Source organism: Squalius cephalus (assembly GCF_949319135.1).
Source record: "Squalius cephalus genome assembly, chromosome: 14".
NCBI lineage: Eukaryota > Metazoa > Chordata > Actinopteri > Cypriniformes > Leuciscidae > Squalius > Squalius cephalus.
The window spans coordinates 28,072,200-28,086,404 of NC_137135.1; the positions used below are offsets into that span (position 1 = coordinate 28,072,200).

The window sequence follows — 14,205 nt, forward strand, 5'->3', positions numbered from 1 at the left end:
ATGCTAGAGCTAGGTTATATTGCACCAAACAAAATGCTGATTCTTGATAATGCTGATAGTCTTTATTTGCATATGTGGCCTTTCTAAAGTAGTCATATTATGCTAAGTTATGATGTTTGGATTAGGTTACTGATTACATGTCAGGGTCAGAAATTAATAAATAGTTCACCCAAAATTCTGTCATAATTTACACACCCTTAATTTGTTCCAAACCTGCATGACATCCTCCAGTGCAACACAAAAGTAGAAGTTCTGATTAAAAAAGCAGCATAAACATATAATAAAAGTAGTCCATGCGATTTGTGCCATAAATTCAAATCTTCTGAAGCAGGACAAAAAAATAAATAAATAAATGTATGGTACTTTTTGAAGCTTGTAGACAATACCCATTTACTACTACTGGGGAAAACAACGACTAAGAACATTCAAAATGTCTCCTTTCATGTTCCACAGAAGAAAGAAAATCACAAGAAAGGCATGATTTGTTTGAGTAAATGTTGACAATTTAAATTTTTGGTTGAACTATTCCTTTACACAGGAAAAGAAACACACCAAAAGTGACAACAACAAAAAACATTCCTATAATGATTTTACAAAAAAAATATTATTTGTAACTCTCTTTTTTTTTTTTTTTTTTTTCACAAATTATCTGTATTATTTGTGACTTTCTTAAAATTCTAAAACCTTTCACTAATCTAATTATTTATTTTTTATATTTAATGAATTGATCATATTTAAAGTATTTGACAAACTATGACAGCATTTCTATTTAATAAAATAAAACATGATAAATGTAAACATGCCCAAGAAAATAAAAACATGACTGGGAGACTGATAAAGTCGCTTTTTAAAGGCACACTATGCAGTTTCCGTTTTTCTCAAACAGCGACCCCTAGAGTCGCTGTGGAGTACTTGTATTTAACATTACTGTCGTAAATACCACTCACGCAGAGCCGTCTCTGCAGTCTTCCGACCGCGATTTCTTCGTTTTCTTCGTCGACTCTGCCATGATTCACGTCTGAAATGCGTGCTAGTGTCTTTCATAGAGGCTTCTTCATATGTTGTTGATGTATGTGTCGTCGTGCCTTAAAGCAAGTCGTGATTCTCGCAAGATTTGGCGGGGCGCCACCTCTCAAACTTGCATTGCTGGTTTTGCCAGCGGCGTCCCCCCCTTGCTTTGCTATCGGGATGATTCGCCCTACTACGAGTTTGTTCACCATCGAAATGATTCCGAAGCCGTTATATTAAGGTACAAATCTTGCATAGTGTGCCTTTAAAGGTATTTTCATTAAATGCTAATTGAATTTTACTAAACTGGTCACAGTCACATTTTGGATGTACACTCCTCCACGGGCCATTTCAATGGCAAACTGGGATAAAACCCTTATAGGAAGCTACACTGAGAAGAGACAGACATTTACTCTTTTTAAGCTTTACATACTTTGTTTATTCAGAACGTTTCACATTTATTTGTTCCGATTAAATTTTAGAACTTTTAAAGGGAGAAGGAAGGTACAAGGTTAATATGCATGACAGGTTAATGGAAAGGGTATTTGGGGGGTTTTCTGTAATGAAGTGTGAATGTTTGGTATTTGATGACATTCGGGGACATACCTGGAGCGAGGCAAGAACATGGACTCTTTGATGAAGACTGATCCAGAGAGCAGAATGTACCAACATGTGCCAATGTCATCAGGACTGAAAGAGAGAGAAAAAGAGAGGAAGATGAAAAAAAAAGTTAGTTAGAGTCTAACAGGAAACAAAACATGCTTGTGTCTAACATGTGGTCAGGTTTGCTGTATGGTTAGAGAAAAAGCAGCTAACACAGACACACATAACATCAATGCCTAATGTAAACACTCTGTCATCATTTTTGTCCTGTGATACACTCCTGTGTGCAGACAAAAGATGACATTAGGAGATTCCCAGAGGAAAACCGTGAACAGAGCTATCAAACGGCCAACAAACCATCTCTCTTCCTCCTGTAAGTGATGCCAGTTGAAATGTGACTGCTTGATTTATGTGTGTGTGTAGGAAATAACACACTGACACACAATCCCCACTCCCTTTTTTCAGGTCACAGAGCAGTCAGGAACGTTAGACATCTTCTGAGGCACATTGGGTCGACGCCAGAGACATCCTTCCAGCCCCCGGCGAGCACCGCTCCATGTCTGCCTCTCCAGTAAGTGTTAAAAGTGGGAATGTGAGAAGATGAGCAATCCAATGAGCAGCGGACATCTTGATCACTGAGTCAGAACAGCAGATACACACTCCAGTGAGATAACATGCCCAAAGCAGTGCTGGGGTTTATGAGCTGATAGACAGTCCTAACATGAAGCAAATAACCCAGCTTTCATGCTACACTGCACACTTTATTATTGCACATTTTAATATGACTTGTTTTTTTTGTGCGATTTGCGATGAAATTCCTTGTATATCTTCATCTTATCACGTTCATTGGAATTCTCGGTTCTAATGGTGCATTTAAGTTATGTTGAAAAGATCACATTTACGAGCTGAACACACATGAACGCCACCACAAAGTCGTAAATACGAGTGAAAATACAAATATAACTGCATTGTAATATAACAATATAATATGTAACAATAAATTTTACAGTGGCTTCATAAATTAATTAAAAACATTAAAAAGCAAACCACACCTGATGCACGTTCTTTGTTCTCCATTTTCTGGAAGTAGAATTTAAAACCTTGCTGTATTTTTGTGTAGTTAATTAAGAGATGGTACACCGCCATCTTGCTCAGGTGAAAGTGACGTTGTAAACATGATTTCCCACCTCATAAATACAAATTTCCCGGGAGGACTTGAACACACCATTTATGGTCAGTCATATAGAGTGCAACAGTTGGGTCCAGGAAGTAAAAATCATATAAATTTTCATCAGAGAGGAATGAATTTTTACCAATAACTTATAAAAGATAGACCTACAGTGAGCATCGGCCCACAACCCTATTTTATAATTATGTTTAACAATGGAATTCCTAAAGGAAACGACATCAACCAGGATTATGCAAAAAATGTCCACCAATCAGAGAACTGAAACAGCCAAATTGCACCAAAAAAAAACCTCATAAGTGCTGCTCGCCCACTCCCATGAAGCTCAGCAAATCATCAATCTCAATAGGGTCAATAGATTCAACCGCTCTACATTCTCAATCTATTTAAATTTTCACAATCAACAACTTTAAATAAATAGTTTTGTGTCATGCGCATTTTTGTCCTATTTTCATATAAAAAAAAATCTTCAAATCAAAGTTTGTAATGTTTTTATTCTCTTTGTAAATGGTTGGTTTGGTTCATTGCATACAACTCTTTAATGAAGAATTTTAGAAAAATAAAAAAAATCTCTGTTTCCTAATCTTCTCTGTCGCTGTATAGCAACGCTGTATATTGGACTGCTCATTCTGTAACTGAAACGGGCGCTATTTATGTCTCTCGTATGACACCACAGTCTCACACTTTTGTGTTATACAAACGCAACCGGTATCATCTTGTGTCTCTGTAATTGGATGCAGCAAAAATAACATCCAAGAACTTCAGCATTAATATTTCTAAAATTGTTGCAGTGTTTGTGTTGTTGTGCCGCCGACCTTTTTGTATGCACAAATTTTTTGCAAAAGCTTTACAGTAATATACAGGTAAAACTTTAAGATAATTTGAACTCAAATGAAATGAATATTTCACATCCTTGTATTTACGTATTTAGTAAGTAGCCACGTACACGATCCCTTATTTCATTATTTCACCCATTGAAAAGTCCATTTCGATCAACAGAATGGTTTCCTTAACTTTGAGTACAACAAACAGTTCTCCAAACTTCTGGATGTTTGTCTTTAAATGAAAACCCTAAACCCACACATAAATACTCGCTCCATCATCTCAATAGGACTAATGAGGCAGTTCCTGACTGCTCTCAAACGCAGCACGAGCACGGCTTGCTTTTTTAGTTCTCTTTCTGCATCGCTCCCTTCATCATTGCAGCTTCTGCTCCCTCTTTTAATCGTTTTTCCCGAACGCGCGCAGACAAAAACGAAGCACTCAATTATTAATCAGCAGAATGCAAAGAGGGAGAAGGAGAGAGCGGGAATGATGGAAAGCGAGCGACGGAGTGCGTGATGATGTTCTGCACCATCAACGGAGCAGCGCTGACTGAACTGGGTCACTGAAACACACTTCCAGCGCTCATCAAATGCTCATCAAGCACACAGCCTCAGCCTCCAGCCCCTCAGGAACGACTGGGGAGCAGCAGAAACCAGAGCAGGAAGTCAGGCAAGGTTTGGAGGAATATGGACTTCATGCACTCATCCTTAGGGGTTATTTATCTGCTAATCTTCAGTAAGCCTAAAAAAAGAAATTCTTAATTAAAGGTTCAAATCCACAGACAAATACAGGAAAAAGTATAATATTAATAGTGTTGATGAGCAATTAATATTGTTGACTAAGAGTTCATGCCTTTACAAATATACATCACAGCAACCCACATTATAATGCATTAGTTTCTCCAGGTATTACTGCTATAGTAAAACTGGAACAATGCCAATGTTGATTTATTACAATTTTCCAGAACAAACAATAATGGTAGCAGCAGTTATTACTGGCATTTTAATAACATTTTTCCAGAAACCATGGTTACTGTGGTAAAGTTTGCGAGGTTGTCACTAGATATTAGCAAAACATTAAAAGGAAATGTCAACGAAAATGTCTGTTAACTGAAAAACTATAAAAAAAAGTTAACTGGACTAAAAAAACAAATACCAAAATGAAATTTTGATTATCAGAACATTTTAAAGTTCTATTCCTTTACAACCAACTTCGCTAACCATAAATGAAGAAGAAAAGTAATCCATCTTAAACATTTAAATTATATCAGTTAGCTTTTGACAGCCATAAATATATTCTAAAAATAAAATATTTTAGACAAACTTAAAGTGAACTAGAGTAAGTAACTAATGACTGGTACACATTGTACGATTTTGAGCTGTCCCAAACGAAAGGTGACCAATCGTGGTGATTTCTGTGGTCGTGGCTCCCAGATGTGGTCCTACATCGTACAGCGAAGCGAGAGAGGTTCAAAGATGGCGTTGTCACGGCCATGCGACCAAAGACTTTAACATGATCATCTCAGTTTGTTTGCTGCTACGACCTATGTCTACCGACTAGCCAATAAAACTGCAACATGAAATGGCGTATTGATCAACACGACATGGTGCTAAAACTCAAAACTATTTTCCTCAAGCTCCACTTACAAAATTGGCATGCCAAGCCATGACTGAATCCATATTCTCCTCTTTCGCTTCCTCCTCTTTTTCCAGCGCACATAAAAAACACAATTGCTGCACTTTGATATTGGTCTATTTGCTTACCACTAGCACATGCTGATGACATTTTATTATTCTGTAATGTCTTGTGTCATAGCCTACAATTCAATAGATGTCATCATCATACAGTCTACATACATGTTGTACCCAAGTTTATTAGATCCATGTCGTACAGTGTGATTTGTAATTATCTTATAGGATTGCCGAAATCGAACAGTCTATGGTAGGCATAAGTTACTGTTATCATTACAGTTACTCCAGTAGTATTGAACCAGTGACATTATAAAAGTGATATCATTATAAAAGGTTACCAAAATGAAAAATGGACTTAAATGCACATTCAAATCAAGTATAGACAAAACTGTGTTTATAATTTGTGTTGATGTGCCTACATTTCTTGTCAGAGCTGTATGTTTGTGCCCAGCGGCGGCTCTTGGGCTGATGGGATTCACAGCAGGAATACAGAGAGAGAGATGCGGGAGAGGGAAACCTTCTCCTATACCAGCTGGTGGCCATGACTGTAGGAGAGAACCCTTCTGCTGAGCTGTGTGTGTGTATGTGTGTGTGGGGGGGGGTACATAAAGATTGATCACCCATGCCACTCCAGAGCACCACTCCTGCATGCACACACTCACAGATCACATACAAGACACAGTTTTGTGTGAGTGCTGCATGAGTACTCAAAGCCAACAGCTATTCTTACACACAAATGCTTTTATAGGGTTTTATTTCTATTGAGGCTTTTCAGTGCAAAGATGGCAGGATGATGGCAGCCTTACTGGAGTGTGACAGCACAGATGAGCTCAAAGTGATTCTACTATAAGTCTCACTGACACTGTGCAGTTCTACAATAAGAAACATTAGCGGCACAATTTTGTTTTATTTTTAAAATCTACTGACCCTTTTCAATAGATAATACATGTTAAAATATATTTTTTGGTGAATTTTGACTTAAATTGTTTTATATTGCACATTCATACAAATTTAAAGTGGGGTCCACATTGAAAAACTGTTTTTCTTACTTTTTTCTTTTCATTTTTATCTTTCATGGAAATAAACTTTTTAATATTGTGAGAAATTGAAAACCAACTTATGTTAAAGAAATATTTAAAGGGTTAGTTCACCCAAATTCTGTCATCATTTACTCACCCTCATGTCGTTCCAAACTCGTAAGACTTTCGTTCATCTTCAGAACACAAATGAAGATATTTTTGAAGAAATCTGAGAGCTTTCTGTCCCTCCATAGACAGCTACACAACTACCACTTAGATGTTTCAAAAAAAAGTTCATAAAGAGATTGTTAAACTAATCCAAATGAATTGAGCGGTTTAGTCTACATTTTCTAAAGAAACTCAATCGCTTTTTATGATGAACAGATTTACTTTAGGCTTTTATTCACATATAAACATTGCTCAGCAAGCATAAACAGATGCTCAACCGAACCTGCTTGACGCGTGAGAATGAACCTCATTGGTTCTTGCTGAAGCTCAAACATTCTGCGTAACACGAGGATGAACCTCATTGGTTCTCGCACGTCAAGCAAACATGCTTGAGCTTCCGTTTACCACAACTGATTCGTTGATAAATGTTTATTTGTAAGTAAAGCCTAAATTGTTCTGTTCATCATATAAAGTGATCTTGTCTCTTCAGAAAACATGAACTAAACCGCTCAATTCAAATGGATTAGTTTTAGGATCACTTAATGAACTCCTTTGTACAAAAGGTAAGATTTCAATCGCAATCCAATTATACTGTAATGTATGATAACATATGTATCACAATTGTGTATTTTATTGTGAGATAGTCCTAATGCTAATCAGAAATGTCTGGTCTTTCACACAATCTGTGGTTTTTATCTAATTTGTAATGGGGAAAAAAAGTATTGTATTTTTAAAAAAGACAAAATTGGTACTATATTGACCACTAACAGAAACAAGCTATGTCAATCGTCGACTAAAATAGACTAATTCATTTATGATGTAAAAAATGACTTTTGTTTAAGAGCGTAATTAGCATGAATAGACAAAAAGTCCCTGAGCAAAGCCCCCTGAGGTTTGTTTAACAAATTTAAACATTGCTTGAACATTATTTACAAAAAGCAGAAATCAATATGCATCAGTAACGACATTAAAACTTTTATCACAAATATTTTTAGAAGCCCGAGTGTGATATTATTGTCCTTCCGTCCAAACCTGCTCAAAAATAAAGTATAAGAAGCAGCATCTCGGAAAGAGTGTTTATGTATTTGGCACTAGCGGTTCAGAGGTTGTTGCGGTGGGAGTAGTTTGTTCCTGAGGGAAATCAGCAGCAGCACACACAAGTCTGAAGATTATTATTAGCGCGTAGCTTTAAAGCAGCGAGCTGTCTAATAAAAAAACAGTGGAGTGAGTCGCTGAGGTACAGCGACAAGCCTGGTGTAGCAGACACAGTGGAGTGTTAGAACTTAAATAGTCCGCCACTGGGAGTTTTGAGAGTGTGTGGATGAAAACAACCACATTAAACAGAGGACTGACTCACATTGTTATACAAACCCACAACTTATAGATGAACCAAAAATATATGCTGCTTTATATGCATTTGCCTACTAGACAAGCCTGACAAACAAGCATTCCAAAAGAAAGTTTTTCTGTCATCTACACCCTGCAGACAATAAACAGCAGGATGCCGGACAGATTCTGTCTCCTGCTGTTTCCAAACTCTCACACACTTTTAGTTGTGTGCAACTTGCTATAGCCAATCAGATACAGCCTTCAAAATGAACATGTAATCTGCATTTGTTTTGCCAAATTGCTGTCTAATTCAAGACACAAACCCATACAGAGCAGCAATTAAGTCACACAGAGAAAGCTGCTGCAATATTTCTCTGATCTCAAAGATTCAACATTAAAGAGGTCATGTATGTTTTTTAACAGTTTATTCTTGCCCTGGGTCTACTTTAAATGTTTTTTTTGGGGGGGGGGGGGGGGGGGGGGGGGGTTTGTGCACCAAAAAAGTAAATAATTATGCTTTCTCTTATTTTAATTTAGCAACAGCCTTAGTTTATGTTTACGGGCTACAAGTTTGCTCTCAGTTCTAATACACGTTTGCTCAATGCGTTCATGTATTTATTTTTTGAACGAAACTGAGACATTTTTTCAGCTTAGGTTTATTAACTGTCAATTTGGACTGAAAGTATCAGGTCCAAGACGTCAGTTGTCATAAAACATGCATGAACCGTCATTTGTTGACACTGGTGTCAAAATTGCCAAAACACATATAATGTTGCCATTTTTGAGAATAACAGTGACAGAAAAAAATCCAGTGAATAATAACTTAAATTTGTAGTCCTCACAGTCATATGGCTTTAGAAAACCTGGAATAGTTTATAAATGTATGATAAACTAATTTATTAATCCTTAAACAGCATTTGACCTTATTCACTTTTATTATTTGAAAAACAACAGCTAGAATATTCTTCAGAATGCAGAATATGTATTTAATTTTATTCTATATAATAATAATAATATATAATAATATATATATTAATAATATATATAATAATAATAATAAATATATATATATATATTAGGGCTGTCAAAAGATTAATCGCGATTAATCGCATCCAAAATAAAAGTTTGTGTTTACATAATATATGTGTGTGTACTGTGTATAATTATTTTGTATATATATATAAATACACACACATGCATGTATATATTTAAGAAATATTTGCATACATATACTGTATAAATATTTATATAGTTTATATTATATATAAATATTTTTTATATATATATATATATAAATAACACATTTTTCTTAAATATATACATGCATGTGTGTGTATTTATATATACAAATTTAATTATACACAGTACACACACATATATTATTAAAAACAAACTTTTATTTTGGATGCGATTAATCGCGATTAATCTTTTGAGAGCCCTAATTTATATATATATATATATGTTATTATATTATTAGTAGTAGTATTTTATTATTATATAATTTATTTTTGTTAAAATATAGAATAGATTTTGTCATGCGTTTTTCTTTTTTTTACAAAATAAGTTAAAATTATTGAAAAATTATCATTTTAACTTGGGTCTTTTGAGGGGGGGCAACTATTTCATCAGATATGCCCAAATCTATTGAACAGAAGCACATATTTAATGTAATCAACTGACCTAAAAATGACCTAAATCAGCAGCAGTAATTAACAGTTCAGTGCAGCAACTTTCCACTGTTACACAGGCACAATAGAAAAGATGCTATCAGAGACGATGAGTAAATGAGACGTTCCCCTTTATGAACAGGGGGTAGTGACCCGCGGAAGGAAGCGCCCACACTTCATCTTCCTTCAAGAGAAAAGAAAAATGGAGTGTGAAATTGGAGGGGAGTGTCTGGGTCCACCCGAGGGAATAAATATATGTGTTTGAGCGTGTGCGTTTATGTGTGTTGGACTCCAGGACCAAAAAAGCAAGAAGCAATGGGTGTCAGACAATGTCAACACTAACTTCAAACAGTGCTGAGAGGATACAAGTGGGGACTTTTTTTAAAACACACACGCCATGCTCTTCAGACGAAGGCGAATCTAAAGTGGGTCAGTATGTCTTAGATGTTGTGGATCAATAGCTGTTTGTGTATCACCCAGAAACCCTGTATTCCTCAAAATGCCATTTTCAGCTACTAGGATACTCATTATAACATGACAGAAGGCTCATGCAGCACTGAATATAACACTTTTGCTTCGGCGCTTTCAAATCTCACCTTTGTAATTTGATAAGACTTTTGAAAAGTGGGCTATATTTATCACCGCTTCTGGAGTGACGATTTTTGAAGACTATTTGTGGTTATGCATTGCACATCCTACAAAGGCTTACAGAAACATAATGGCTTTAAACAAAGGAATTGGATGGAAAACAAGGTTGTTACTCACTAATAGAGCACTTCGTTGGCTTCGTGTCTTTCGTAGCGTACGGTTTCACACATTATCCTAAAAAAGAAAAAAAAATAGGGATGGGAGAGAGAGAAACATATAATCAGTGACATATCCAAACTTAACAGCTCCAAAAGAAACAAATGTACCCTCATATTTTTGTCTGCGATTATGAAAAATCCCTCAGTTCATGTTGTGAAACCGAAATCAAAAAGGATTTCAGGAACAAAACCCTTGTGGGTATTCAGGACTGGTTGGCATTGAGTTTGAAAAGAAAAACAAACAGGCTGCCTTGTGTTGAGAACAGTGCAAGGACAAAACCAAAATCTGTTTGTGGATGACATATTTCGATGTTGGTTTATGCTAGAAGTGCTGTTTAAGCAAACTCGGATGTATCGCCACATAGCAAAACATTCCAGAGGACAAAAACATTCTTCAAAAGACATTCCATGAAGTTCAGCTCAGTTGGAGAGTAGAAAGTCAACCAAGTCCATCTGACACATTCCCGAAGATGTGTACGGACCCCTGAAGGGGTGCTGGTGGGGTCAGGTAGGGTTAGGAATGTTCTAGAACTGCACGGTCACGTAACAAAGTATTTTACCCCAAAATATGTACATCCACTTGTGCATACGTGAGAACCTTGAGAAGGTAGTTAAAGCGACGTAAGAGTTCAGACAACAATACAACAATACTGACTAGCAGCAGTTACAGTTATGTCAATACTGACATAACTATAAGTTAGCTAAATATAGTCCAAAACTGTTGTTGAAATGCTAACATTGCTGACAATTTTATATATATATATACACATACATACATACACACATATCTATATTTATATACACACACATATCTATATTTATATACACACACATACATATAATCTTCACAGCACATCTGTCTATCATTTGCACATCTGTATTTATAACCCACCATCCACCACCTGCTTGACCTGAAAAACATTTGTGCATTTTTCTCCCACCCATTTATCAAATCCTTCCTTCAGTTTTACCTCAGTTGGTGCTCCCGAAGATTGGACAGCGCCTCCATCCCATGCAAGTAGGAATAAACAATCTCCAGGTCCTGCAGGTAAAACGAGAGAGAAAGAGAAAAGATCAAAGTCTATTCATCATCTGTAAAAGCACACACTGTCCCAGAATTCTCAGCACAGGAAGAGAATGTTTATTTCAATAGGAAAAGTGTGGTAGAGTAAATGGCCTTGAAACACATGGAGAGATGCAGCTACACAACATGAGTCACAGTGATTGTAAAAAATAAATTACATTAAGCCAATCTCAATCTCAAATGCACACTCATTTGAGATTAGAGTAATCTCATCATTTTAACACTTCCTCATCATGTATTCGCTCATTCTGAAGCTCATTCTGTTTTTGATATCAAATATATCTCATTTATAGGTGTACAGTGCAAACACTTCTAAACAAATATTCTCAGGTCCCTAAACAGGTCCTTTCACTAGAGGGAGTCTTGCTCTATCTACAAGTGGCTCTTCAGACAAACCGGTCACAGTGTCCATGAAGCTGAGCACACAGCGCGTCCTGTCCCCTTCCACATGCAAAAGAGCACTGATGCCAGAACTGGGCCGCCTTTGTGCTCACAAAGGCATGCTGGGATAGCGAAGAGGACAAAAGAGGTTCTGTGCTCGCACACAGACTCACTTGATTATGAACTGAGAGACCCTGTGTGACATAGAACACAAATGCAAACACACAGCTCACCAAACATTTGCCCTCTGATATGGCACAAGTAAACCTCTGCCCCCTTGTTTTCCTATTAAGACTTATGTGACTGATAGATAAATAATAAAGAATAAGAGAAAACTATACTGGTCAGGTGAGACTGCGGGCCAGAAAAGGATAGATAGGGTTTTTTTGGTCATTTGTTTGTAAATATGGCGAAATACAGGGGGTGAGGGTCCAGACGAGATGAAAACGGAGTGTTGACCCTAAGGATAAATGACAAGGCATATTAAAGGGATAACAAAACAGTTGCTGGTCCCCATTGACTTTCATAGTATTATTTTTTTCATACTATGGAAGTCAATGAGGCCCAACAACTGTTTGATTACCCACATCCTTCAAAATGTCTTCTTTTGTCTTCAACAGAATAAATAATCTCATATAGGTTCAGAACAACTTGAGGGTGGGTAAAAAAAAAAAAAGAATTTTCATTTTTTGGTGAACTATCCTTTTAAATGCCATCTTGTTGGCCCTAAGTTTGTGGGAGGGCAGGCGACCATAAATTTACTCTTATACAAAGGATACAGAGGGCAAGGTCACATGGACAAACTATATTAGAATATAATGGTAACCTCCATTTTTTGCAGTGTCAAAAGAGGCTAATGAAAATAACATTTATTATTTGTCACCCCCTGCTGTTACTAGCAGTACATTACATGGTACTGGTAAAGGTTAAAGGAAATATTAACAGAAAATTTATAAAAAAAATAAATAAAAAAAATTACATTTTTTTTTTTTTATAAATAGTCAATTAAAAATGTTCCACAATTCACAATCTCATATTAAAGTAACACTATGTAGCTTTTCAACCTTCATAATATATTTCCAAGACCCTTGTGATGGTACATCGACTTACAATAGGTTGAATGACACGTCTGCCATAGCCTGACGGGGTCTGTATCGCTTTTACTGGCACTATGTAACTTCGGGTTTCGGGTAGTAACCCGAGCACAAAAAGAACTACAAAATTCGACTGCTTTACGGCATACGTCACTTCCCCCACCACTTCCTCAAATGTGGACGTGAGAGGCCAACCAGGGTTTGTTTTCGGCTTTCGTGCGTATGTTTTTGTCATAGGGGCTGTTTACACCTGGCCACTTCATGCGTTTTCTCAGATCGGATAGCTATCCGATCGTGAAAAGACAGTAAATGCCCTCCGAAACGCATTCAAGACGGATTTGAATTCGACTCTAGAGGTCGCTGTTTGACAAAAACACGATTTCTACTTAGTGTTGCTTTAATGTATTATAAGGCTATATAAAATAAGAATGCAATATAAGAAGGTAAAAAAAAAAAAAACAAGCACTTCATGTTTGCTATATTTGTTAAATCAATATATTGATTTATCCATTTTATTTGTATTTTAGTGTCTGTTTTTTCTTTTTTACCTTGCTAAGGTGCTTTGAGTGGATTCAAGCACACTCCTATAGGTCATCTGGGTGGCTGCTGGGGTTCACTGAGTCCGATTGCTTAGAAAAATGGGCACACATCACCTCACTTTAACAAGCCAAATGATTGGAGGCATCGAAGCAGAAGCACAAACAGTGTGGGACGTTACACGTAACATTTAATGCTTAGAGGTTTGTTCAAATCTATAAACCTAAATATGAGCAATAGGAATAGTGATGATTGCTTTAGCAAGCAAAAAAAGAACAATAAGGCTGAGACAATGACAAAGGACCTTCTAGCTGGTGTGCACTGCACAAATCCTCCACTAGATGTCATGCTGGTGTAAGATTTCACTGACTCATGTCCAGCTCTTTCTGCAACTCTTAGCGCCACAACTGGCTGGAATGAAGCTCTCCCAGAACACTGTGGCTTTCTTTTCCCCCCTCAAATATTACTTCTAAATTCAACATGGAAAGAATGTGCAGAACCCCATTTTTCAGTCCCAGTGTCCTCATGAGGAGTTTTCACTCCTTTATTTTATCGCTCTGCCAGAAGTTCATAATGAGTCCACTACAACTTTGCTCTAAACACACACTGAGAGAATGAACAGCAATGAACTTTGACAAAGCAGATCTTTGCTATTTTTGGTCAGTTATATAAATTTAGCTGAAATTATCATTTAGTTAAGATTATTCAAAAACTGAAAGAACCATACTGTAAGTTAAATGTATGGTAGGCAATTTCGGAAAGGCTAGCAATAGCAAGCTAGCTTTGAAAGCATAAGATCCCACCCTC

General features: G+C 36.6%; 1 protein-coding gene and 1 long non-coding RNA gene across 7 annotated transcripts in view; one reads left to right on the top strand and one right to left on the bottom strand.

The window, feature by feature from the left end:
* The window catches only part of rapgef2b (Rap guanine nucleotide exchange factor 2b), a 101,371-nt gene that overhangs the window by 58,629 nt on the left and 28,537 nt on the right, over positions 1–14,205 (bottom strand). For all 6 annotated transcript variants that reach the window (XM_079892238.1, XM_079892237.1, XM_079892235.1 and 3 more), the window contains exons 2-4: positions 11,274–11,344; positions 10,262–10,318; positions 1,615–1,698 (exon numbers count right to left, since the gene is read on the bottom strand). In XM_079892238.1, the coding sequence (XP_079748364.1) occupies positions 1,615–1,698; positions 10,262–10,318; positions 11,274–11,344 (212 nt within the window). The remainder of the gene's footprint in view (positions 1–1,614; positions 1,699–10,261; positions 10,319–11,273; positions 11,345–14,205) is intronic.
* LOC307170926 lies at positions 980–6,273 on the top strand. The gene is made up of 3 exons (XR_013823460.1): positions 980–1,249; positions 1,902–1,984; positions 2,077–6,273. It is a non-coding gene; the product is annotated as an uncharacterized lncRNA (long non-coding RNA).